Here is a 22,007-nt window from a genome sequence, read left to right as displayed (position 1 = left end):
GTCGCTTCTCGGGGACATTCCGATATATGGGTTGTTTTGCGAACCTTGGATCCAACATTGCCTCTTCGTCGTCTGTTTTGCCTTGTTTTTTGATCACTATCGACGAATAAATTGTCAGCCTGTTTTCAGTGAGCCTTCTTTAAACCGTTCAGAATGGAGTCAGTACAAAGGGTTAACACCGGAGTGAATGCGCGGGATTTGGCCTTCGCGGCCGACTTGCTGGGGCTGCGCCAGTGGGACGCCTACTGGTTCGGCTGTCGCGGTCCCGGCGGCTCAGCCGGGAGGCCGAATTCCTTCACTCCCCATGACCTATAGTAACATCAGAATTCAATAAATAATAAGTAATGATTGTATATAGAATATCTAATCAATTTGAATATTATTTATAATTGATTCTGCATGCTTTCCTCAATTATTACGTTTGTGATGTGAAAATTGAGTAATTAGCTCTTGAAAACATGTCAAATTTGCACTAAATAAAACATAATTAAGTTGCTATTTTGGGCAAAACCTTATGATATGTTAAATATTGCTATTGATCATGAAAACTTGGCATGCATTTTGTGATTTTTGTGCCTTTAGTGTAAAATCTGAGACTTTTATAGCCAAATTTTGTTATACTTATGTACATAAAAAATAATTCATCGGGATTTTATAAGGGAAAAACTGACTTTTTTGATGCACCCGCTCATGGAGTGTCATGTGTGCTTAAGGTAGGTGCCTGTTTTGGTTTTTGGTCGATAGCAGTTTTGGTTTTGAAAATATTTGAATTTTAAGTTTCTTTAAAAAAAAAATAGGCCCCCTATTATTCTGCCCCGATTCCCGTGTCCCGTCCATATGTTATGAAGTCTATGGCGCGGCACACAACAGATGTCCATTTACCATTTTTAAAAATATAAAATATACACGTGCTCCCCTTGAAACCTTTACTGCCGATCCGGGTCACGGCACCAATGTAACTGGTCTGCATGGAGCCACGCCGCTTGACGCGATCCATCGCCCTCATCTAGGTCAGGAGTCCTAACCGCGCTGCACGATGCGCCCAACACGGCAGGCGAGTGTGCTGACCACTAAGCCAAAAGCCCTAGCTTGCAGCTGCCAGCGCACCCTCTTGAAGGAATCAGGAGGGAGGTTTCACGCGGGTACGAGTCCTGACCTGAACGAGGAAGACAGATCGCATCGTTCGGCGCGGCTCCTTGCAGACCGGTTACACCAAGAAACGTTTTTATCTTGTCACGTCATCGTCACGAAAGAAATTGTCAACAAAATATTTTTGTTCCTTTCATTGTTGTCGAGAACAACAAAAAATTTTCTCCCGCCCCCAGTCTTTAAAAATAGACCAACTGGGCACAAAACCGCCCAATCTGGAAATGCGGGTGGCAATCATGCACACACGGGTGTTGTGGGTGTCACCGACATCTCGGAGGACCGGACAGACAAGTCATCACTCAGACGGGAGGCGACGAGGTGACAACAAGGCTTCGTAAGTTTTCTCTTATGCTGAAAAGAAAATTACAAACAAACAAAAAAGAGTCGCAAGTTTGTTTGCTTTAAAGTTGTTGTTGTTTTTATCATTTGCTCCTTTGGTAAGTTAGCCGACTGTTTCATTTATCGCGCCGCAATTCTATCATGTGCGTAACAGGAAACAAAAAAAATATCTTTTAAGCCATAGAGTACATTTTGTGTCCAAAACCGAAATGTCTTTTTGCTTGAAATGCCTCATTATATTTTGCGTAAGACGGAATTTTCGACGCTCGTTTACTGACATTGGAGTTTCTTCTTCTTTAGAAAGACATGGGTGCCTAAGCAGGTTCGGCAACTTCTTGTGGTATGTAGAAGTGGCAACTCGCCTCAATGACACTTGGAATCCATTTCCTTGTTGCCAGCTATTATTTGATTGTTTGAAATTTTGCCTCTTTGAAAAAGAAAATTTAGACCGAATCTGGTTTATTATGTCTTTAACTATATTGTCAGGTATTTTCAATTTCAAAACAAGTCATTCAGTGCCACAATACAGCTAAAAAAGCAACAAGGGAGTTCCGACATGAATGAAAAAGATTGATCTGACGTCCAGGCTTTGCGTCGCGTCACTCAAATGGTTTACGAGCTCAAGTTACAACAAGGTGTCGTCCGTAGAAACCCGATCGACGGTCATCTCGCTCACACGTTTACAAGGTAGAAGGATGCCTCTGGACACCGAGCGTAAGGAGCTGCTGTTGAAAACGCTGATGGAGCTGGGGGAGGACAACCATCAGTCCTTCAACAGATTTAAGTTATGGTAAGCCATGAAAAGTTGTCGTTCACAGATACCCAATCCATGGTCATCTCGCTCATGCGTTTACAGGGTGGAAGGATGCCTCTGGACACCGAGCGTAAGGAGCTGATATTGGAAACGCTGTTGCTGCTTCTAGTGCTCAGTTAAGGTATAGTTGCACAGGGCTTATCGATTGCGCCGAAGCCATGAGGGCGATCAATTCATAATGAGAAAAAAAGAAAACAATTCAAAGGAACGTGCGACCCAGGAAACAATTTGGAAAGTAGTAGAGTCAAAAGTACATATAATGTACTTTTGGAAAATGTATTGAAGTAAAAGTAAAAAGTACCTCTTCATATTTGTAATTAAGTACAGTATAAATACGCAAAAATGCACATAGGTATAGTAATGAAAAACTACTTTTCCTTCGTTACATTCGACCACTGCTAAGAGGAATGAAAACCTGACATCTGTGTTTTGCGTCACATCACTCAAACGGTTTATGAGCTCATGTTACAATAAGTCAAAACAAGTTGTCGTCCGCAGATACGTGTTCGACGGTCACCTCCCTTAAGCGTATAATCTCAAGGATGGCTCTGGACAGCAGACGGAAGGAGCTGCTGTGGAACACGCTGATGGAGCTGGGGGAGGACGACTTTGAGTCCTTCAGGTTCCACACGGCCCTGCCTAGAAGGGTGCGTGAAAACACCCGCCTTGAGTACATAGCTGACAAGCTCTTGATTAAGCACGGCGAGAACACTCTGGATGAGACCGTCAAGATTCTGGAGAAGATCGGGAACAACGAATTGGCCGAGAAGCTGCGCAGCGACGTGCTGGAAATAAAAGGTTAGTCCCCAACATACAGTAGCTTCCCGTGGTAGAAAGCAGGTGACTTGAAAACTGTGGAAGTTGACCATGAAACAACCCGTAGCAAAAATGTTGTTGCTCATCTATTTCCCAATATCACCTCCTGAGACATAACTATTGCTTCTCATTCATTTTGTGATCATTTGTTGCTGCTCTGTTTCTCCTAAGAGGCCCTTAGGAACAATAGATAGACTTTGTTTCTCGTTGTCATCTAAGACATATCTGAGAATGGTGAGCTCTCATCAAAATCTCATCAATAGCTCTTCCTCATCTCATTTATTTCTTTGGAATGCATCACCGGAGCAATAGATGAGGTCATTTTGAGGCACACATGCCCACAACCCCCCCCCCCCCCAAAAAAAAAAAAAACGGCGCAAACATGCCTTGTTTCCCATATTTTTACTCCAAAATCATCAAATGTCATGAACTTTTATTTTCCAAATCTCTTACATTTTTGAAAGTGTCATCACCAGCTAAAGTCAAAGAATTTCACATGCCAAATACGGATAATCACAAAAATTGCTTGATGACTGCTAAACTATAAATCTCAGTAAAATTTTGAAAACTGGTCATAAAAATTCAACGTCTTAGCTTCGATTTGACATGTTGCACATCGAGACTGAGCAAATGAGCACGGTGTCATTTACATTTCAAAAATGGCACTATTTGACAATAGTTTTTCAACAATCCACATTATTGTCACAAAAATTGAAAAGTCACACTTTCTATTCATTTTAATGAAATGAAACGTCATCTTTTAAATCCGGGAGTGGTCTGTTCATGCTGCTGGCTCTACCTCTCGCTCTCTCAGCCTTTGGAGCTAGTGCTGTATTGGTCGAGAACGATTCGTTCTTTTTGAACGAATTGTTTGGAGGATTGATACCGAACTAATCACCTTCTGCACTGATTAGTTCTTCAGGAAGTTGGGACTTGCGTAGGAGGGAGTTGAGAAAACGGCAGCGTCTGATATCGCGCACGACCAATCAGACGCCAGTCTCATAGTGGGCAGGGGAGGGAGCGGAAATGGAATCAGAGCGTCTGTCACTCACTTCCACGTGTGGCCAATAAGCAGCCAGCGTGCAGGCAGGGGGCAAGACTGAGTTATGTCACTTCCCGTTCACTTCGTCGGTCCTCCGGCTCCTGACCGACATTGCTGCTAACTTGACTTCTCAGTCACGCAGTGAACGAGTCAAAAATGAAAGGAAAAAACTTAATATGGAGCCTATCATGTGCTGCTCAAACACACAAAAACACCACGCAAACCTAGTGAGCATGGTTTAGTGTACTACTTTTCTCAACAGACTCGGGACTAGGACATCCTATCAAAATTACAGTAGTTTAAAACTCTTTCGCCAGTAGCTTCGAGGCAAGCCAAAGCTGAGCTGCGGACGCGTCACGGCAGCGCAGTTGGGAGAGAAATGTCAACCTGTGAAGGCTTCATGGCAGCAATATTCACCTCATCTGTGTACAGCAGTGGTGTCCAAACTATTCCACATAGGGCCGCAGTGGGTGCGGGTTTTTGTTCAAACCCATCATAAGGACAACCTTTCACCAATCTGGTGTCTCTCAAGCGTAATCAGTTGATTGCAGTCAGGTGCTGCTTGTTTTCGCACAAACTTCATTGGTTAAACTGTCTGTGCTCGATTGGTAGGAACAAAAACCAGGACCCACAGCGGCCCTTGAGGACAGGTTTGGACACCCATGGTGTACAGGAAAATGACTACCGTATTTTTCGGACTATAAGTCGCAGTTTTTTGTTTGTTGTTGTTGTTGTTTGTTTGTTTTTAGTTTGGCTGGGGTGCGACTTATACTCTGTAGTGATTTATGTGTGAAATTATTACCACATTATTATATCATTTCACATGTTATTTTGGTGTTTTGGAGTGACACTGATGGTTTGGTAAACTTGTTAGAATGTTCTTTATGCTATAGTCATGTGAATAACTCTTAATAGCTATGTTATTTTCACATACCGGTTCGCATTTCGTTGTTCATGCATCATGTAACATTATCATAATATAAACTTATTCAGCATGTTGTTCTCTATTGTATTTTTATTAGGGCTGTCAAACGATTAAAATTTTTAATCGAGTTAATTACAGCTTAAACATTAATTAATCGTAATTAATCGCAATTCAAACCATCTATAAAATATGCCATATTTTTCAGTAAATTATATATATATATTCTGTAAAATAAATTGTTGGAATGGAAAGATAAGACACAAGATGGGTATATACATTCAACATACGGTACATAAGGACTGTAGTGGGCATTTCTCTCTACTGTCATTTAAATCTGTCTATGCTGTCCTCACTCCGAAGCGTCTACTTTTTCCAAAGCTAGACAGCTAGTGAACGATGCCTTAATAATAAGACTTCTTCCTTTTTCATCATATTTATTAATAAAATGGCCTCAAACTATTGTCCTCTTTAGACCGTCATAAAACTACAAAAAAAAGTACACAAGCATTGCATTAGGAACAACGTTAGCTCAGCACGCTATACAGGTTCACTAAACATAAACAAAAAGTGTCTCATACAAAATATATAACATTTCGCTTACTAACATAATATGTACATTCTTTACAACAACCATACTTCCGGACAAATCTTGTCCAAGGATCATATAAGCACAACATTACAACGTAGGCGTCAGCCCGAGATGTCATGCAGCCATATTGAACTAGCAAGAAAACAATAAAGCATGTCGCAAAGCGACCACAAGAGTTCGCTGTTAGAAAGCACAAAAAGCCTTGCTGTAAAACTTACTAAAAGGCAGAATATTTGTCTGAGCGGGGCATGTGCGTTAATTGCGTCAAATATTTAAACGTGATTAATTTAAAAAAGTAATTACCGCCCGTTAACGCGATAATTTTGACAGCCCTAATTTTTATTTTAAATTGCCTTTCAAGATTACATATCTGTTGTATGTGTTTGATTTTATCAAGTAAATATCCCCCCAAAATGCAACTTATACTTTGGTGTGACTTATGTTTTTTTCCTCTTAGTTGGGCATTTTATGGCTGGTGCGACTTATAGTCCGAAAAATACGGTATTTAGTATGATCAGCATAATACTGATTTGCAATGAAACAGTATATGGTGGAAAAAACTCAGGTGACTTGAAGTTCCGCTCTGAGACCCTCAATTTGGCCAAATTTCAAAGTTGTCCGATATGCATGTGTGATACATCATTGGAAAGCTTAAAATCTCAATTTTCTGAAAGAAGAAAAATTTTGGACAGGAGGGCATTTTTCAAAGAAAAATGTTTTTTAAACAGAAAAACCCTATCTGGAGGCGAGAGCAGAATTACAGATGCCATGATTTTAACAAGATATTATCGCGTACTTACAGTACCTTGTTTCGATCCAAAAACTCCATGTCGCATGTATCACTGAGTGTCAAAACACAGTTGTGAATGCCCACAGTTGGATTTTTGGGGTATTTTATGGGTGAAAAATGGCAGTATAACAAGGGTCGCGATACAGAAATCGCAGACATCAAGGAGTGGTCGAGATTTTCTTTTTCATGAATTTACCCCTTTAAACGTTTTTTTTTTTTTTCTTTCTCAATTTTTCTTTGTTTGGATCGATTATTTATCATTTAACGTAAAACAACAAAACATATAACAACAACAAAAATACCATTAAGCGAGTCATGTGGTAGATATGCGTGACTTTTTTACAGACGCCATTTTTTTCATTGCGACGTCATTTGTTTTAAAGTTTAAAATGTGCGGGTGAATAATTTTTTAAAGTCGTTTTTTTTTATAAAGGAAATATTAGACATCAATGAACGATTCAAAGCTAAAAATAACATAAATTTGGAATAATACATATAATTAATGACCTTAGTTTTATGACTGGGTTAAAACAAAGGTGGTTGCCCGACGTCTGTAAACGGGGGTTTTCAGGGTAGAACGGACAAATTAAAAATAGTTCGGGTCTTATGCGCCATGAATCTGCTATGGCAACATACAGACATATTGTTCTATCAAACACAACAGTTGTTTTGGCTTAAAATACAGCAGTTTCTTTTAAAGAGGAGTGCAAGAGCAGAAACTGATTTTTCAGTCTTGTCTGTTTTCCGCAGAGACATGTCATTTTTCCACCTGAGTGTTTTAATTTTTTTTTTTGTATCAGAGCATGTCGGGTGTTGGTCGGTTCGTCTGTCCAGCCCGTGCCACTCAAGCACCCGAAAACAACGCAGGCGGGCACAGTTAACGTCGCAATATGTCTCCATTTGTCTTAACACACTAACGAGAGTGGAAAGGCGACCTTGTAAAGAGCAAACAATTATTTCTCGTCAGCATTTGACAATCTGAGATGAGGGGACAACAGAGGAGCTGAATGGATTATTTATTTAGTAATACCAGTGAAAAAAAATGATATTTCAGTACGGTCATCTTAATACTGATTTGCAATAAAACTGTTTTATATCAAAATTTAGTGTTGTTTTCATTTCAGAGCAACACATTCGACAACCAGCTATTTACACTTTAGTTTTAATGGTAGTTACCTAGTGATGAGCATAAAAACAAAAACAACAAGCTTGAGGTAAATACAATGTGTTGGTCGTGCCATTATTAGAAATTAAAATTTCCAATTTCTCTTTTTATATGCGTGACAGCAAGCGTGTCAGGCAGGCTGGTAGCGGCAAGATTGTATATGTTATTGAGATCGTGCAGGAAAAAGTCTGTGCGCCCCCGCACCCATTCCCCAAAAAAGAAAATGTTTAACCGTGTCCTAAATCAAAATGCAAAAACGAGACATAACTTTGATCCCACAGAAATATGACAGACGACACGGAAATTCTCCCTCGCTATTGCAGCGGGGCGCGGAGTCAGATGAGGCGGCGAAAACAGAATGATATAGTCTGTCACTCACTTCTGAATCTACGACGAGCGGCCAATGAGGAGCCTGCGTGCAAGATGGGGCGGGACCAAGCAATGCCACTTCCCGTTCAGTTGTATTGCTAAGGCTAAGCGGTCTTTGATGATTCGTTTGGCAACGTAACTTCCCGTTCACTGACCAAACGATTCATTCGGGTGGGTGTGGGTGGGGAGATGAGGAGGCGAAGGATTTGTTGAACGATTTGTTTGAACGAGTCTTTTGACTGAAGGAACCGGAATGGATTCGTTTCCTCAAGTGAATGACATATCCCGTCAGTACTTGGAGCTCTGGCAGAGGGTCGATCTGAAACATGAAACAAAATATATATTCTATTGTTAACAAATAGCCATTTGCAAACTATTTTTAAATTCACACATGAGTATCACATAAAAGTCAAATATAATAATGTAACGTCAAAATCTATCAATAAATATTTAGGTGTGGAATGGAACTGTTTTGTCCTAAACTGCTGTCTCTTCTGCTTTCTTTCAGACGCCGACTTCTCCGTCCACGATGACAATCAGATTGCCAGATTGAAGAAGGAGCTCCAAGACAACCTGCAGCGTTTATACAGGTTTGCTTCTGAGGGCAACACCGAGCGCTGGCAGCAGCAGCCCCTGGAGGACGTCTACACGGAGCTAGACATCACCTACGGGGCAGACGTCAGCCCAGACGGGCGGCATGAGGTCCTCCAGATGGAGACGTGTGACGCCGCAGCCAAGCTGTCTATCCTGCCATGCGACATCTTCAAAAGCCCCGACGGGAACCGGCGACCGATACGCACGATGCTCACCGTCGGCTTCGCGGGAATAGGAAAAACCTTCCTGATTCAAAAGTTTGTGTCGGACTGGGCCAGCGGTAGTACCAACCAGGACGTGGACTTCATATTTCCTTTCACCTTCCGCGAGTTAAACATGGACAAAGGGAAGAAGTTTACGCTGGCCGAGCTGATACGATGTTATGTCTGCAGCAACAGGCACATGAGCAAGGAGACGCTGAACTATATATTTGCCGACCTGCAGACATCCGAGAAGCGGGACTTCGAAAGCAGCAGGATCAAGATCTTGTTTGTCCTGGACGGACTGGACGAGTGCAACTTCAAAATCGACTTGAAGAATACGAGGAAAGTGGACATGGACATAAGGGAAAGCTACCCGCTGGAGGAACTGCTGGCGTATCTCATCAATGGGAACCTGCTTCCGTGCGCCAGGGTTTGGATCACCACACGGCCCGCGGCAGCCCGCGATATACCCTCCGACCTCATAGACAGCAGAACAGAGGTGGGAGGATTCAGCGATTCCCGGAAAATGGAGTACTTCAGGAAAAGGTTCCCAAATGAGGAGCGCGTCACTGAGCACATTCGGAAATCTCGCACCATCTTCATCATGTGCCATATTCCCATCTTCTGCTGGCTCACCGCCACAGTTCTTCAGGTTCATTTGGACAAAGGGAAGGAGGGAGAGCTTCCCACAACGCTGACTGACATGTACTCGGCATTTATTGGTCACCACCTGGAAAACTCCAAGGAGAGAAATACAGCGGAGTACATCCCTGACGTGAAAGCGCTCGCCAAGCTGGCCTTTGACCACACCATGAATCAGCGTCAGATCTTCTACGAGAAAGACCTGGAGGACAGCTGCTTTGATTACAGCCAAGCAGCAAAACACTGCGGTTTATTCACAGAGGTCTTTAAGGAGGTCCATCCGCTCAAAAGCAAGAAACAAAAGATGTTTCAGTTTATCCACCTGACCATCCAAGAGTATCTGGCCGCACTGTACGTAAAGATGTGTTTCTTCCACGACAACAAGAACGTACTGGATACATCAAGATGGAAAAAATTGTTCATGCCTGTTAAGCGGAAGACAATCACTGAGGTCCACAAGTCAGCTCTCCAGAAAGCCTTGGAAAGTGAAGGAAACCTGGATATGTTCCTCCGCTTCCTCGTTGGCCTTTCATTGCAGTGCAACCAGGAAATAGTGGGGGCACTGCTGAAGGTTCCTCATGACTGGGAGCAAAGCAAGTCAAAGACAGTCAAGTTGATACAGAAAAGGATCAAACGAAACACTCCAGAAAAGAACGTCAACTTGTTCTACTGTCTAAACGAGCTGAAAGACGACTCCTTACTGAAGCAGATCCAGTATCAACTAGGTTCAGGTCGTTTGTCCAGGCGTCAAATGTCAAATGACATGTGGTCGGCCCTGGCCTTCTTCTTACTTACGGACGACGAAACCATGAAGTCCTTTTGTCTTGCCAACTACTCCCGATCGCCTTTGGGACTCAAGAAGCTTCTGTTGGTGGTCAAGGCTTCTCAAAAATCAGAGTAAGTTCTCTAAAGTGAAATGAAGTGGACTCTGAAAATTCCAAAAGCACAATGGCAAATCCAAGAAGAAGTGCACAAAACACAAAGAAAACAACTAAAAATTATGAAACAATCAAAAATCACAAAAAAGATGGATTAAAAAAAACAAAAAACTAATACAAATCTCACACACACAAAAACAAATTAAAACACAATTGCTTGTCAGAAGACGCGACAACAAATCGGAAAACAAAACAATATCACCTCATTCACTCCCAAAAATGTGTTCATAAATTTTTGGAACACTTAAGTTTACTACCAAAACGTATAGAAACAAGAATTGAGGATTTTTAACTGATCACAACTGAAGAACGGAAAAGTGTAGAAAAACTTCTTTTACTGATGAAAGATTGGAATCGACTTGTTCTTTTATGTGTAGCCATGAAACCCAATATTCTGTAGTGCTTAACAGATCAGCCAAAATCATTGTAAATGAACAAAAAGCCATGGTTTCTGAAAAATGTCTGGGAACCAGAAATGGTTGGCACTGATGGCGAAGTTGACTCGTGGCTGTTTGGACGAGAGGAAAGATAACTTTATAACCACGTCTATTGCTACTTTTGAAGTAATGATGACAGTGTGAATCATTGCAAAGACTTCATGTTATTACTCAAGATAAACAAATTTAATTGTTGCCTAACCCTAATTTCAATGTGTGTAATGCTGCAACTAAGTCAGTGACATCAGCAAAGACGGTAAGAAATGGCAAACAAAAAGCTGGGTCAGTGTAACAGGTTTACCTAAAGTTCACCCTGAAACAGTAGGAAATCCAACATCTTGAAAAATCTCAAATGGGTCAAAATTTGGATTAAATCAAATCTATAATCTTGAGGAAAAAAAAACAAAAGACGACCATTCACACATCGTGGTTGTACGAGATAAACATCCCTCTTGACGACATCCATGACAAACACTGCATCCATCCAGCACAAGTAATGTTGGTGATATTATCACGGGAAAATAAAATTCATAATGTCTTTGGATTTTGTCATTTGCTCTTTATTTTGTTGTTGTCTTGTTTTGTATCTTGAAATAAAATCTATTATTATTATTCAAAGCACCGTACTAAAGTCAGCAGAAGGTTTGGCTTCCTCTCACAACTTCCTCCTTTCTGTGTTCTCCAGTCTAAGGAAATGTCGCCTGGACAAAGGCAGCTGTCACCTGCTGGCTTCCGTTCTCAGTTCTCCATCCAACCTGAGGCATCTGGACCTGAGCTCGAACCATCTGTCGGACGAGGGAGTTGAGATCCTCTCAAAAGGACTGGCCAGCCCACACTGCAACTTAGAAGTCCTCAAGTAAGGAACTTTTCCACTTCTACCTCCAGTTCATACTTTTCCTTGGATACGGTTGACTTATCTAATGAGATACTGCTGCAACCAGCACACAATAAGGGCCAAAATATACCAGACGCGTCTTCGGTCCGGGTCTTGCAAGATATAGCGCTGAACCCAATCCGTTTCCATTTTATCCTACTGTTCAAAGTATAGAGGCCGCGTCAGTGCTCCGGACTGACTGCGGACCGTCTCCGGCGTGCCAGAACCCGCCGGATGGTTTAGACTATTTTCTATTTTTGCCGGACACGCATCCGTCAAAATGGGCGGAGCAAGGCCTGGAATCAAAAGCCCAGGTGCTTATTCACGGTAAAAACACCTGCAAACATGGACAAAAGCTTTATCGTGGATGTCACAATGTGATTTATGATGCAGCAGATCATTAAAAAGGAAGCTGCAGCAGAAGCTATGAGGATTGACGGTGAGTTATTATGCAAGGTGTGTAATTTAAAACAGAAATAGTGCCACAAACTCATAGTAAAAGCGAAAAATTCGGGGAAAAGTGTTCAGTCCACCTCTCTCTCTGCTTCTCTGATGAGTACAGACTCCGTGTGTCCACATTTGCGTGCCCAATTACCCGTGGGCTCTTGACGGGATGGAATTGCCGGACCGCAGCTGTGCGCAGCCACTGTTTTTTTTTTTTTTGCCAAATTTTGACATACTGCGTAGTGCGTAGTCAACGCGGCCAGTATATTTTGGCACTAAGGCAGTCACAATTTTATTTTGATTAGAACCTCCACCAATTTAACCAGGTTCCTTTCCCGACTTCAGGCAATTATCTCATTTTCATTCAAAAAAAATGTTTTTCCCGCCAAGTTTACATCATTTTTCTTTCCTCGAAAATTTAGTTGAACGCTTTTGAAGGCCTGAATTTTCACAAAATCCATTTCATGACTTTCAATGCTTTTTAATCACACGAATAAATCGTGTATTAGTCAAGGACAAGGCAGACATGATTGTCATGTCTTTGTATGAAAATGATAAAGATATAATAAGTTAATAAGTTAGTTAAAATTGTAAAACTTAGTTAAAAAATAAATATTGTTATCTAAAGGTTTCATCTGAAAAGCGTTGGGAGTGAGACCTATCCTTTTCTAGCAAAAGTGCATTTATGTTGAGGACCAGAGCATCTGACGCATTGAGTGATCTTTGACACCAACCTTTTTTCCTCTTTTCAAGCACGTTTCTCAGCTTCTGTGAGGCTTAGGCCTAGGCTAACCTTCGTCTTTGTAAGTTTTTACTTAGTTTTTATATTGAGTTTGAAAGAAAAATGTATTTTTCTCTTTGAAGCGAACTTTTTCACTATCCATTGATTTCACTGAGACATTCTGTTGTGTTTCTGCTAAGCTACTCACACGTTGGAAGATATTATTGTATTACATTTTGAATGTATTCATTTGTATTTTAGTTACCAACAAACTATTTGAGACCTCCATAAACCCAAGAAAAGTACACCTTGTCTCTGGAGAGTTTCATTTTTTGGTTCGCTGGCTGTAGAGCAACACATGTCACGTATTGTGAGGACAGCACAACGATGTGACTTCCAGCAGAACCGTCATCACTTTAACCAATGTTCCATTCTGGACTTCAGGCAATTATCTCATTTGTTGCAGGCTGTCACGGTGCAGAATCTCGAAGAAAGGATGTGTTTCATTGGCTGAGGCTCTCAAGGTAACCCCTTCCCATCTTCAAGAGCTGCACCTGAGCGAGAACAATCTGTCTGACGAGGGGGTTGAGATCCTCTCGAAAGGACTGGCCAGCCCACACTGCATCTTACAAATCCTCAAGTAAGGAGGTCCTTCAGTTCGTAATCTTCAATGAATCTGGTCAACTAATCAAAAGAATCAGTGATGCCGTTAGCAGCAACTCTAATAAAATTTGTAATAATAATAAATGAATAAAAAAATCCTGTCAAGTTTACATCATTTTTAATGCCTCAAACATGGAGTTGAATGCTTTTTAAGGCATGGATTTTCACAAAGAAACGGTTAATGAGTTTGGATGCTTTTAAATGACGCCCATCAACCCTGTATTAGTCAAGGAAAAGGAAGACACAATGTTACTTTCAGCAGAACCTTCATCACTTTAAGCAGGTTCCCTTCTTGACTTCTGGCAATTATCTCATTTGTTGCAGGCTGTCACGGTGCAGAATCTCGAAGAAAGGATGTGTTTCATTGGCTGAGGCTCTCAAGGTCACCCCCTCCCATCTTCAAGAGCTGGACCTGAGCTTCAACGGCCTATCGGACGAGGGGGTCGAGATCCTCTCAAAAGGACTGGCCAGCCCACACTGCATCTTACAAATCCTCAAGTAAGGAGGTCCTTCAGTTCGTAATCTTCAATGAATCTGGTCAACTAATCAAAAGAATCAGTGATGCCGTTAGCAGCAACTCTAATAAAATTTGTAATAATAATAAATGAATAAAAAAATCCTGTCAAGTTTACATCATTTTTAATGCCTCAAACATGGAGTTGAATGCTTTTTAAGGCATGGATTTTCACAAAGAAACGGTTAATGAGTTTGGATGCTTTTAAATGACGCCCATCAACCCTGTATTAGTCAAGGAAAAGGAAGACACAATGTTACTTTCAGCAGAACCTTCATCACTTTAAGCAGGTTCCCTTCTTGACTTCTGGCAATTATCTCATTTGTTGCAGGCTGTCATGGTGCAGCATCACGAAGAAAGGATGTGTTTCATTGGCTAAGGCACTGAAGGTAACCCCCTCCCATCTTCAAGAGCTGGACCTGAGCAGGAACGATCTGTCGGATGAAGGGGTTGAGATCCTCTCGAAAGGACTGGCCAGCCCACACTGCATCTTAAAAATCCTCAAGTAAGACGCTTCCACAGTTCGTAATCTTCCATGGATCCAGTTGACTAATCAAAGGAATCACTGCACAGCAACTCTCATAAATTATGTAAAAAAAAAAAAAAGTTTTTTTTTTTTTTAACAGTCAAGTTTCCCTGAATTTGAATCTTTTAAGGTGTGGCGTGGCTCAGTATTAGAGTAGTTGTCCTCCAACCCAGAGGATGTGGGTTCCGTTCTCTCACCCGATGAACTCGACTAAGTATCCTTGAGCAAGATGCTGAACCCCACATTGCTCCAGGTGCTGCGTCACCAGTAGGTGGATGGCGATGTAGTGTAAAGCGCTTTGAGAGCCTTGAAAAGTGGAAAAGTGCTACACAAGTAAAACACCATTTTTAATGCTTTTTAAGGCCTGAATTTTCACCCCCCATAAAACAGTTAAAGAGTTTTGATGCTTTTTAATGACCCTCATCAAACCTGTATTAGTCAAGGAAAAGGAAGACACAATGTTACTTTCAGCAGAACCTTCATCACTTTAAGCAGGTTCCCTTCTTGACTTCAGGCAATTATCTCATTTGTTGCAGGCTGTCACAGTGCAAGTTTACAGATAAAGGATGTGTTTCATTGGCTGAGGCACTGAAGGTAACCCCCTCCCATCTTCAAGAGCTGGACCTGAGCTGGAACAATCTATCGGATGAAGGGGTCGAGATCCTCTCGAAAGGACTGGCCAGCCCACACTGCATCTTAAAAATCCTCAAGTAAGGAGGTCCTTCAGTTTGTAATCTTCCATGAATCTGGTCAACTAATCAAAAGGATCACTGCTGCTGTTAGCAGCAACTCTAATAAATTATGTAATTAAAAAAAAATCTCATCAAGTTTACATAATTTTAAATCCCTCAAACATGTAGTTTAATGCTTTTTAAGGTCTGAATTTTCACCCCCCATAAAACAGTTAAAGAGTTTTGATGCGTTTTAATGACCCTCATCAAACCTGTATTAGTCAAGGAAAAGGAAGACACAATGTTACTTTCAGCAGAACCTTCATCACTTTAATCAGGTTCCCTTTTTGACTTCAGGCAATTATCTCATGTGTTGCAGTCTGCAAAACTGCAAGATCACCAGTAAAGGATGTGTTTCATTGGCCGAGGCACTGAAGGTAACCCCCTCCCATCTTCAAGAGCTGGACCTGAGCTTCAACGGCCTATCGGACGAGGGGGTCGAGATCCTCTCGAAAGGACTGGCCAGCCCACACTGCATCTTAAAAATCCTCAAGTAAGGAGGTCCTTCAGTTCATAATCTTCCATTGATCCCGTTGACTATTCAAAGGAATCACTGCTGCTATTACCAGCAACTCTCATAAATTATGTCCAAAAAATGTTTTAACTGTCAAGTTTCCGTAAAGCTTAATGCCTCAAACATTTAGTTTAATGCTTTTTAAGGCTTTAATTCTCACAAAAAACAGTTGAGTTAGGATGCTTTTAAAGGACACCCATCAACCCTGTATTAGTCAAGGAAAAGGCAAACGTGATGTCACTTTGAGCAAACATTCACCACTCTTACCGGGTTGCCTTCTTCATGCAATTATCTCAATTGTTGCAGACTGACAAGGTGCAAGATCACAAAGCAAGGATGTGTTTCATTGGCTGAGGCACTGAAGGTAACCCCCTCCCATCTTCAAGAGCTGGACCTTAGCTTGAACGATCTGTTGGATGAAGGGGTCGAGATCCTCTCAAAAGGACTGGCCAGCCCACACTGCATCTTAAAAATTCTTAGGTAAGGAGCTCCTTCAGTTCGTCATCTTTCGTGGATCTGGTCAAGTAATCGAAAGAATCACTGCTGCGATTTGCATAACTATAATCAATTATGTTAAAAAAAAATCCTGTCAAGTTTACATAATTTGAAAGGCTTTGAAACATTTCGTTTAATCCTGTTTAATTTTCACAAAATCCATTTAATGACTTCATGCTTTTTAATGACCCGCATCAACCCTGTATCAGTCAAGGAAAAGGCAGACACAATGTTACTTTCAGCTAGAGGCGCACGATACTTATCGGTCCGATAATAGGAATTATGACATCATCCCAATAAATCCGATAATAATATATGTTATGGGATGCTATTGATAATATTTTTGGCACAGTGTCGAATTGGGATCTGTGCGTTTCCAGTCCTGTTTTGCCAGTATGCAAAGTTTTATTACTGTTCTAGAGGCAGTGTTTTTCCTTCACTGAGTTATAAACCTTACTATGGCAATTAGCAAATGTTTGCAACTTACAGTGTTATTTCTTCACGTTCTCGAGAGGTCTTTTGGTTATTGATATGTAATTGCCAGATTAATTAAGTTGTTCCATGGACCAAGATTACAGAAGTCTCCTCTCCTGTTGCACCAAATATATTATCTGCTGACAAAGCAGAATACCTGTTGGGTTTATGTTTGTTAAACATCGGTGTTCATTGTTCAGGGGAACACATCGTCAATGATATTGACTGATTGTGATTGATTCAAATTATATTTGTAATTATATATTTATTATAATTTTACATAATATATATAATTTTTTGAAAAATGAATATGGACCGTTTATTTGGAGTCAAAACTGTTCTTGTTTTGTTCATTATGATAATGTTCATGTCATCATGAAAATTCTGGTTCAGTAAAGGCAAATCTATATTGAATCAATCACTAGTATTTTTGACCTACATTTGTTCAAAAACTCAGGTGAATATACATTGAAAAAATGTACATATATTATCGGATATTATATCAGTATCGGCCTTGAGGAGCAGGAATTTATCGGTATCGGTTTCAAAATATGGATATCATGCACCCCTACTTTCAGCAGAACCTTCATCACTTTCAGCAGGTTCCCTTCTTGACTAAAGGGAATCATCCCATTTGTTGCAGGCTGTCATGGTGCAGCATCACGAAGAAAGGATGTGTTTCATTGGCTAAGGCACTGAAGGTAACCCCCTCCCATCTTCAAGAGTTGAATCTCAGGGCCAATCGAATAGAGGAAAAAGGAAAGAGGGTCTTATTGGACATCGAGGAGGATCCCAGCTATAGCCTGAAGACTGTCAGGTAAGATCTAAACAATGTTGCTTATCAGAGTGTAAATTCATGTTCAATACCTATTGTTTGTGTCTTTCTTCAGATTTAACCCGTGGGACTAGGAACAACGTTTGGTCCTTGGCGTCAAGAAGGGCGAGTCATTCCAGATGTTCATTATTAGAGGACGTCGAGTCCATTTGGTCTCCTTCAGATTTAGTTCGGTCTCATGTACTCTCCGACGATCGCAAGAGGACCGGGTGTCGGGGCTACGGGCAAAGCGGCCTCGCTCACAGAATTCGGGGAAGTCGTCGTTGGGTTCTTTGCAGCCACATGGAGGTGGAGTTCAACGACGTTCCCACCAAACTGCTGGCAGTTTTATTCATCCATTTGTACTGGAAGGGGCTGTCCAAATGGACTCTAGAGCATCATCAATGGCAGCCAGTGAGCTCAATAAGTACCCTTTAAAGGGTTAACTTATGTTTTTCTCAAACCAAAATATTGAACTTATTCACTCCCAAAGATGTGTTTTATAGAACACTTAGGTTCGCGTTCAAAAATGTATCGAAAAAAATACTTGCTGATTTTCAACTGCTCATAACTAAAGAACGGAAAAGAGTAGGAAAAACATGATTTTCATGATTCAAGATTGGAACCCAATTGTTCTTTTTGGGGGTTTGCGTAGCCATCTAATACAATATTCTGTGGCGCTTGACAGATCAGTTAAAATCAATGTAAATGAACAAAAGGAAATGGCTTCTAAAAAATGGATTGGAGTGAATTTTTGTCCACAAACTGAGTAGTTTTTCTCCAGTGTCTCCCAGTCAATATGCATTTGACTTCTAGCGCCATCACTGCCAGCCAAAGAGTTAAATTTAGGGAGGGAATCACAATTCATGCATTAAAGGTTAATTAAATTAGGTTAATTTATTTTTTTTACAAGAAAACTGTCATTTATTTGAAATATCAGCTAAATGGGTCACTTTAATATACAGGCATGAAATTGGGAAGGGGGTAAAAAAGGTGTGAAGGGTGTGGAGGAAATATGTTCCGGTACACCGTACAACTAGGTCCATCCCAAACGACTAATTTTCTCCCGATTAGTCAGCCAACTATTTTTACGATTAGTCGACCAATCTAATAATCCCCGCCCCCCCCCCCTTTTTTTTTTTCTAATTTGGCAATGAAATTGTTGATGGCACTTATTCATTCACAAAAACATTTTGGAACACTTAAATTCTTTATTAAAGTACAAATAAACACAAATAAATAATAAGGTCAAATGCTCATAGAATTAATTAGTGAAAAAAATAGGAATGTAAATAGATTCAGAACACTGACTTCGCCTTTCCAACATGATTCAAAACAATCTTTAAAAAAAGATCTAGCATTTATTTATATACTACAATATATAATAGTAGCACAATAATTATTCATTGCCAATCAGATTTTTCATAAAGGGTGTCATTTTAAAGCTACTCTTAGTGTAGAATCTGAATTCTGAAGTATGTGGGAATAACTCCAGAAATCGTTATTTATCCGTATCGGATTTGTGCGTGTGTATGTGCTGGGTTGTGACGAACATGACGTGCTTTTATTTTTGAAATGTTCACCGGAAGTACGTTCGCTAAACCGCTAACAGGAAGATTTACACTCTGCAAAAAAAGCTCTTTTTGTCATTGCATGTCGTGTCAGTAATCTTTTTTCCCCTTTTTTTCATTTGTAAATGCTGTTAAGCAGCGATTTTTCATATTTGAAGTGTCACCTTTTAACCGCAAGTTTGTGTTTTGGAGAAGACTGCCAATGTTTTATAGCAGGCTAAAGTAGGTTGTCTTTTTCCCCATCAGCCTCAATGTAGCAATGCCAACGTTTACAGTGTTTAATATAGGTGTGTTTCCTTATTTTGTATGTCTGAACTTTAATTCTATGGCGTATTGATGACCAATAAACATCTGTGAAAAGAACTGGAGGCTCCAATGCCATCAGCACGCACCCGACGATAAACGCAGCTGTGAAAATGACCGCGCTCATTTTGATTTACCGTGCGATAAATGGACTCATGGCATATCGCGACAGGCAATAAAACATGTCGTTAGTTAGATGGATTGACGATATGCCAGCTCCTGTCGTCTTCTAGAATTACAACTGCACTGAAAAAAATGGGGTGTTGAACTGACATAAAAAAATTATGGAAAGAATTTGTACCTGATAATATTGCTTTCCTTCAGCATTTAGCAATTGTGTCCTTTTAACATAAAGCACACGTCTCGCCAACATTAGGCGCTTATGTTGCGTGAACATAACGCACTCTTGTTGAGCCAACATAAGGAATTCATGTTCACCCCAAAATACATGTTGAACCGACATTAAAGAAACAATTAATTTGCACCTGACTAAATTGCTTTCCTTCAGTATTAAGCAATTGTGTTCTTTTAAAATAAAGCACACATGTTGAACCAACATAAGGCACAACTAGAGCTGTCAAATTTAACACGCTGACGGACAGTAATTAAATTTTTTAATTAATCATGTTAAAATATATAACCCATGCACAGAGCGACCCACTCATGCATTGCCGCAAACAGACAACAATGGCTGGCGCCGTTCTACACATAGAGTTAAGAGGCAGTGGCAAGTGAGTAGAGTTGATGCAGGCATACATTTTGGCTATGCTTTTACTTATCTAAAGCTTTGACATGTCTTCAACAACAATACTAACTATTGAGGGGCACAACGTTGGGAAAACTAACATGAATTGATCTTATTCCTTAACACCTTACGTTGTACACAACACAGACACGATATAGTATTTGCAGCCGCTACACACAGTCAGGGTTACCCACTTCCCATCATGCTTTTGGACAGAACAGTTTTTTCACTACATTATCTTTCCCTGAAAGCTCAACAAATACACTGCATGGCAATATTTAGTCGGTCGGTCAAACGGTTTGGAGTCTCCAGTGCGCCGATTAATGTGGATAATAAGATTATGAAAGAAAGAAATAAAAATAAAGTTGAGGAATTTTACTAGCTGGGCCTGTGCTTTCTAATAAAAAAAAAAAAAAAAAAAAAAAACTTTTCACAAAAAAAAAGAAAAAAAAGAAATAGTGACGGTTATTTGGCCGGCCGGCTCTACCAATTAGGTGTCACTTATTTTTTCAGGGAGTTGGCAACCCTACTTTTAAATCTCGCGACAAATGACGAGACTATTGCAATTGGTTGGAAAGGCACGTTAACATTATGTTGCATCAACATGATCTAATCTAGCTACTCATTCACTGTTCATGTTTATGTAGAGACTGCATGATTCAATCATGCTCACCTAGGAAACATGATGGTTTCTTGCTGAAAATGCACACTGTCTTTCAGTAAACTTTACAACCTGCCAGATTCATTTTTTTGAGTGTGGGTGACGGCGCTTCAGGTGTTCATTCACGGCCGACGTGCAGCCAAGCTCGGCATTTAAGAGACAGGACACAACAGTGTGTTTGGGTGAAAGAAGTCAATGTTTTGGCCAATGTGGTGCATTTTTTTGGCTTTGTGCCGCTTTACCCGCTTGCATACCAAGCATCCGACATTAAAAAAAATCTCCCGACCCCCCCCCTTAAAAATGTTCTCCTCGGATCTACACAAATTCACACAGGTCACCCTTTTTTTACTTCAAAACGGCAAATTTCGCCAAAAGGTGAGAGATTTTCATGCCTGAATATATTTTTTCTCAAGTTGTCTTTATGACATTTTTCAAAATACAAGCATTTCAAGTACTGTCTTTTTCTGTACTGAAAAGCAGCTCTTGAAGAAAGCCATTCGAAATGAATCCACGAGATGTACCACTCCACCCCTCCTGTTTACAGTAACTAGGCCTGTTAGGGCACTGTAACAGGCCTGTGTGTTTTCTATTTTTTTTTTCCCAGTCAGAAAGAAGAAGAAACAAAAAACAAAACTCAAAACCCATTTTAAAGCAATAAAACTGGCCACTGGAAGGCAGTAGCGCATTTTGTAAGACCCGCAACCAGATTCAATAGCAACAAACGGTCGGAGCGCTGGCGGAATGATGCCAGGCGGCAGACGACCGAGCAAGACAACCGAGAAGACGCCTGAGAAGCAGGCGCTGGACGACCGTGCAAAAAGACTGGGACCACCAGTGCAGCGGGCTCGCTTAGCATACCCCGCAGAGACTCAAAAATAATCCATCTTTGTGAGACAGACAACGATGAGGGAAAAGTTTACACAGCTGACGCGGTGACAACAGCGTCATCTCTCAGTAGTCATGTGTAAATAAATTGTTACTTTGCTATCAAAAGCTCTATTTGACTTGTTTTTTATGTTATTTTGTAAAAGGAAAACATTATTCAGATGTTTGGGATGTGACTAAAGCAAGAAGTAGCTGTGTTGAAGTCAAGTTATGTTTGAAATGTAAGCGTTAACAAAATGCTCATTTTCTGTTTTTTCCAT

General features: G+C 40.6%; 1 protein-coding gene across 4 annotated transcripts; it reads left to right on the top strand.

Annotated features, from left to right (window-relative positions):
- Positions 1-1,403: 1,403 nt before the first annotated feature.
- On the top strand, positions 1,404-21,930 carry LOC130923983 (NACHT, LRR and PYD domains-containing protein 12-like). 4 transcript variants are annotated; one of them, XM_057850236.1, is made up of 14 exons: positions 1,454-1,483; positions 2,137-2,278; positions 2,345-2,423; positions 2,801-3,100; positions 8,507-10,334; positions 11,498-11,668; positions 13,318-13,491; positions 13,839-14,012; positions 14,360-14,533; positions 15,091-15,264; positions 15,605-15,778; positions 16,106-16,279; positions 17,412-17,585; positions 17,659-21,930. In XM_057850236.1, exons 4-14 carry the CDS (start codon positions 2,845-2,847, stop codon positions 17,675-17,677), a joined length of 3,492 nt encoding a protein of 1,163 aa, XP_057706219.1. In that variant the 5' UTR covers positions 1,454-1,483; positions 2,137-2,278; positions 2,345-2,423; positions 2,801-2,844; the 3' UTR covers positions 17,678-21,930. The 4 variants fall into 4 exon arrangements, with proteins under 4 accessions (XP_057706210.1, XP_057706238.1, XP_057706219.1 ...); XM_057850246.1 differs by lacking the exon at positions 1,454-1,483 and adding an exon at positions 1,810-1,828; XM_057850227.1 differs by having other exon boundaries at positions 1,404-2,278.
- Positions 21,931-22,007: the final 77 nt, after the last annotated feature.

The sequence above is a fragment of the Corythoichthys intestinalis genome, chromosome 1, assembly GCF_030265065.1.
Source record: "Corythoichthys intestinalis isolate RoL2023-P3 chromosome 1, ASM3026506v1, whole genome shotgun sequence".
Lineage (NCBI taxonomy): Eukaryota > Metazoa > Chordata > Actinopteri > Syngnathiformes > Syngnathidae > Corythoichthys > Corythoichthys intestinalis.
The sequence above is the reverse complement of the archived record's forward strand: the minus strand, read 5'-3'. Positions and strand labels throughout refer to the sequence as shown.

Excerpts from the sequence above, each read along its gene's own strand:
- LOC130923983 (XM_057850227.1), top strand. The coding sequence starts at position 2,845 with ATGGCTCTGGACAGCAGACGGAAGGAGCTGCTGTGGAACACGCTGATG. Across the intron at positions 10,335-11,497 it reads AAGGCTTCTCAAAAATCAGA|TCTAAGGAAATGTCGCCTGG; the intron begins GTAAGTTCTCTA and ends TGTGTTCTCCAG. Across the intron at positions 16,280-17,411 it reads TGCATCTTAAAAATTCTTAG|GCTGTCATGGTGCAGCATCA; the intron begins GTAAGGAGCTCC and ends CATTTGTTGCAG.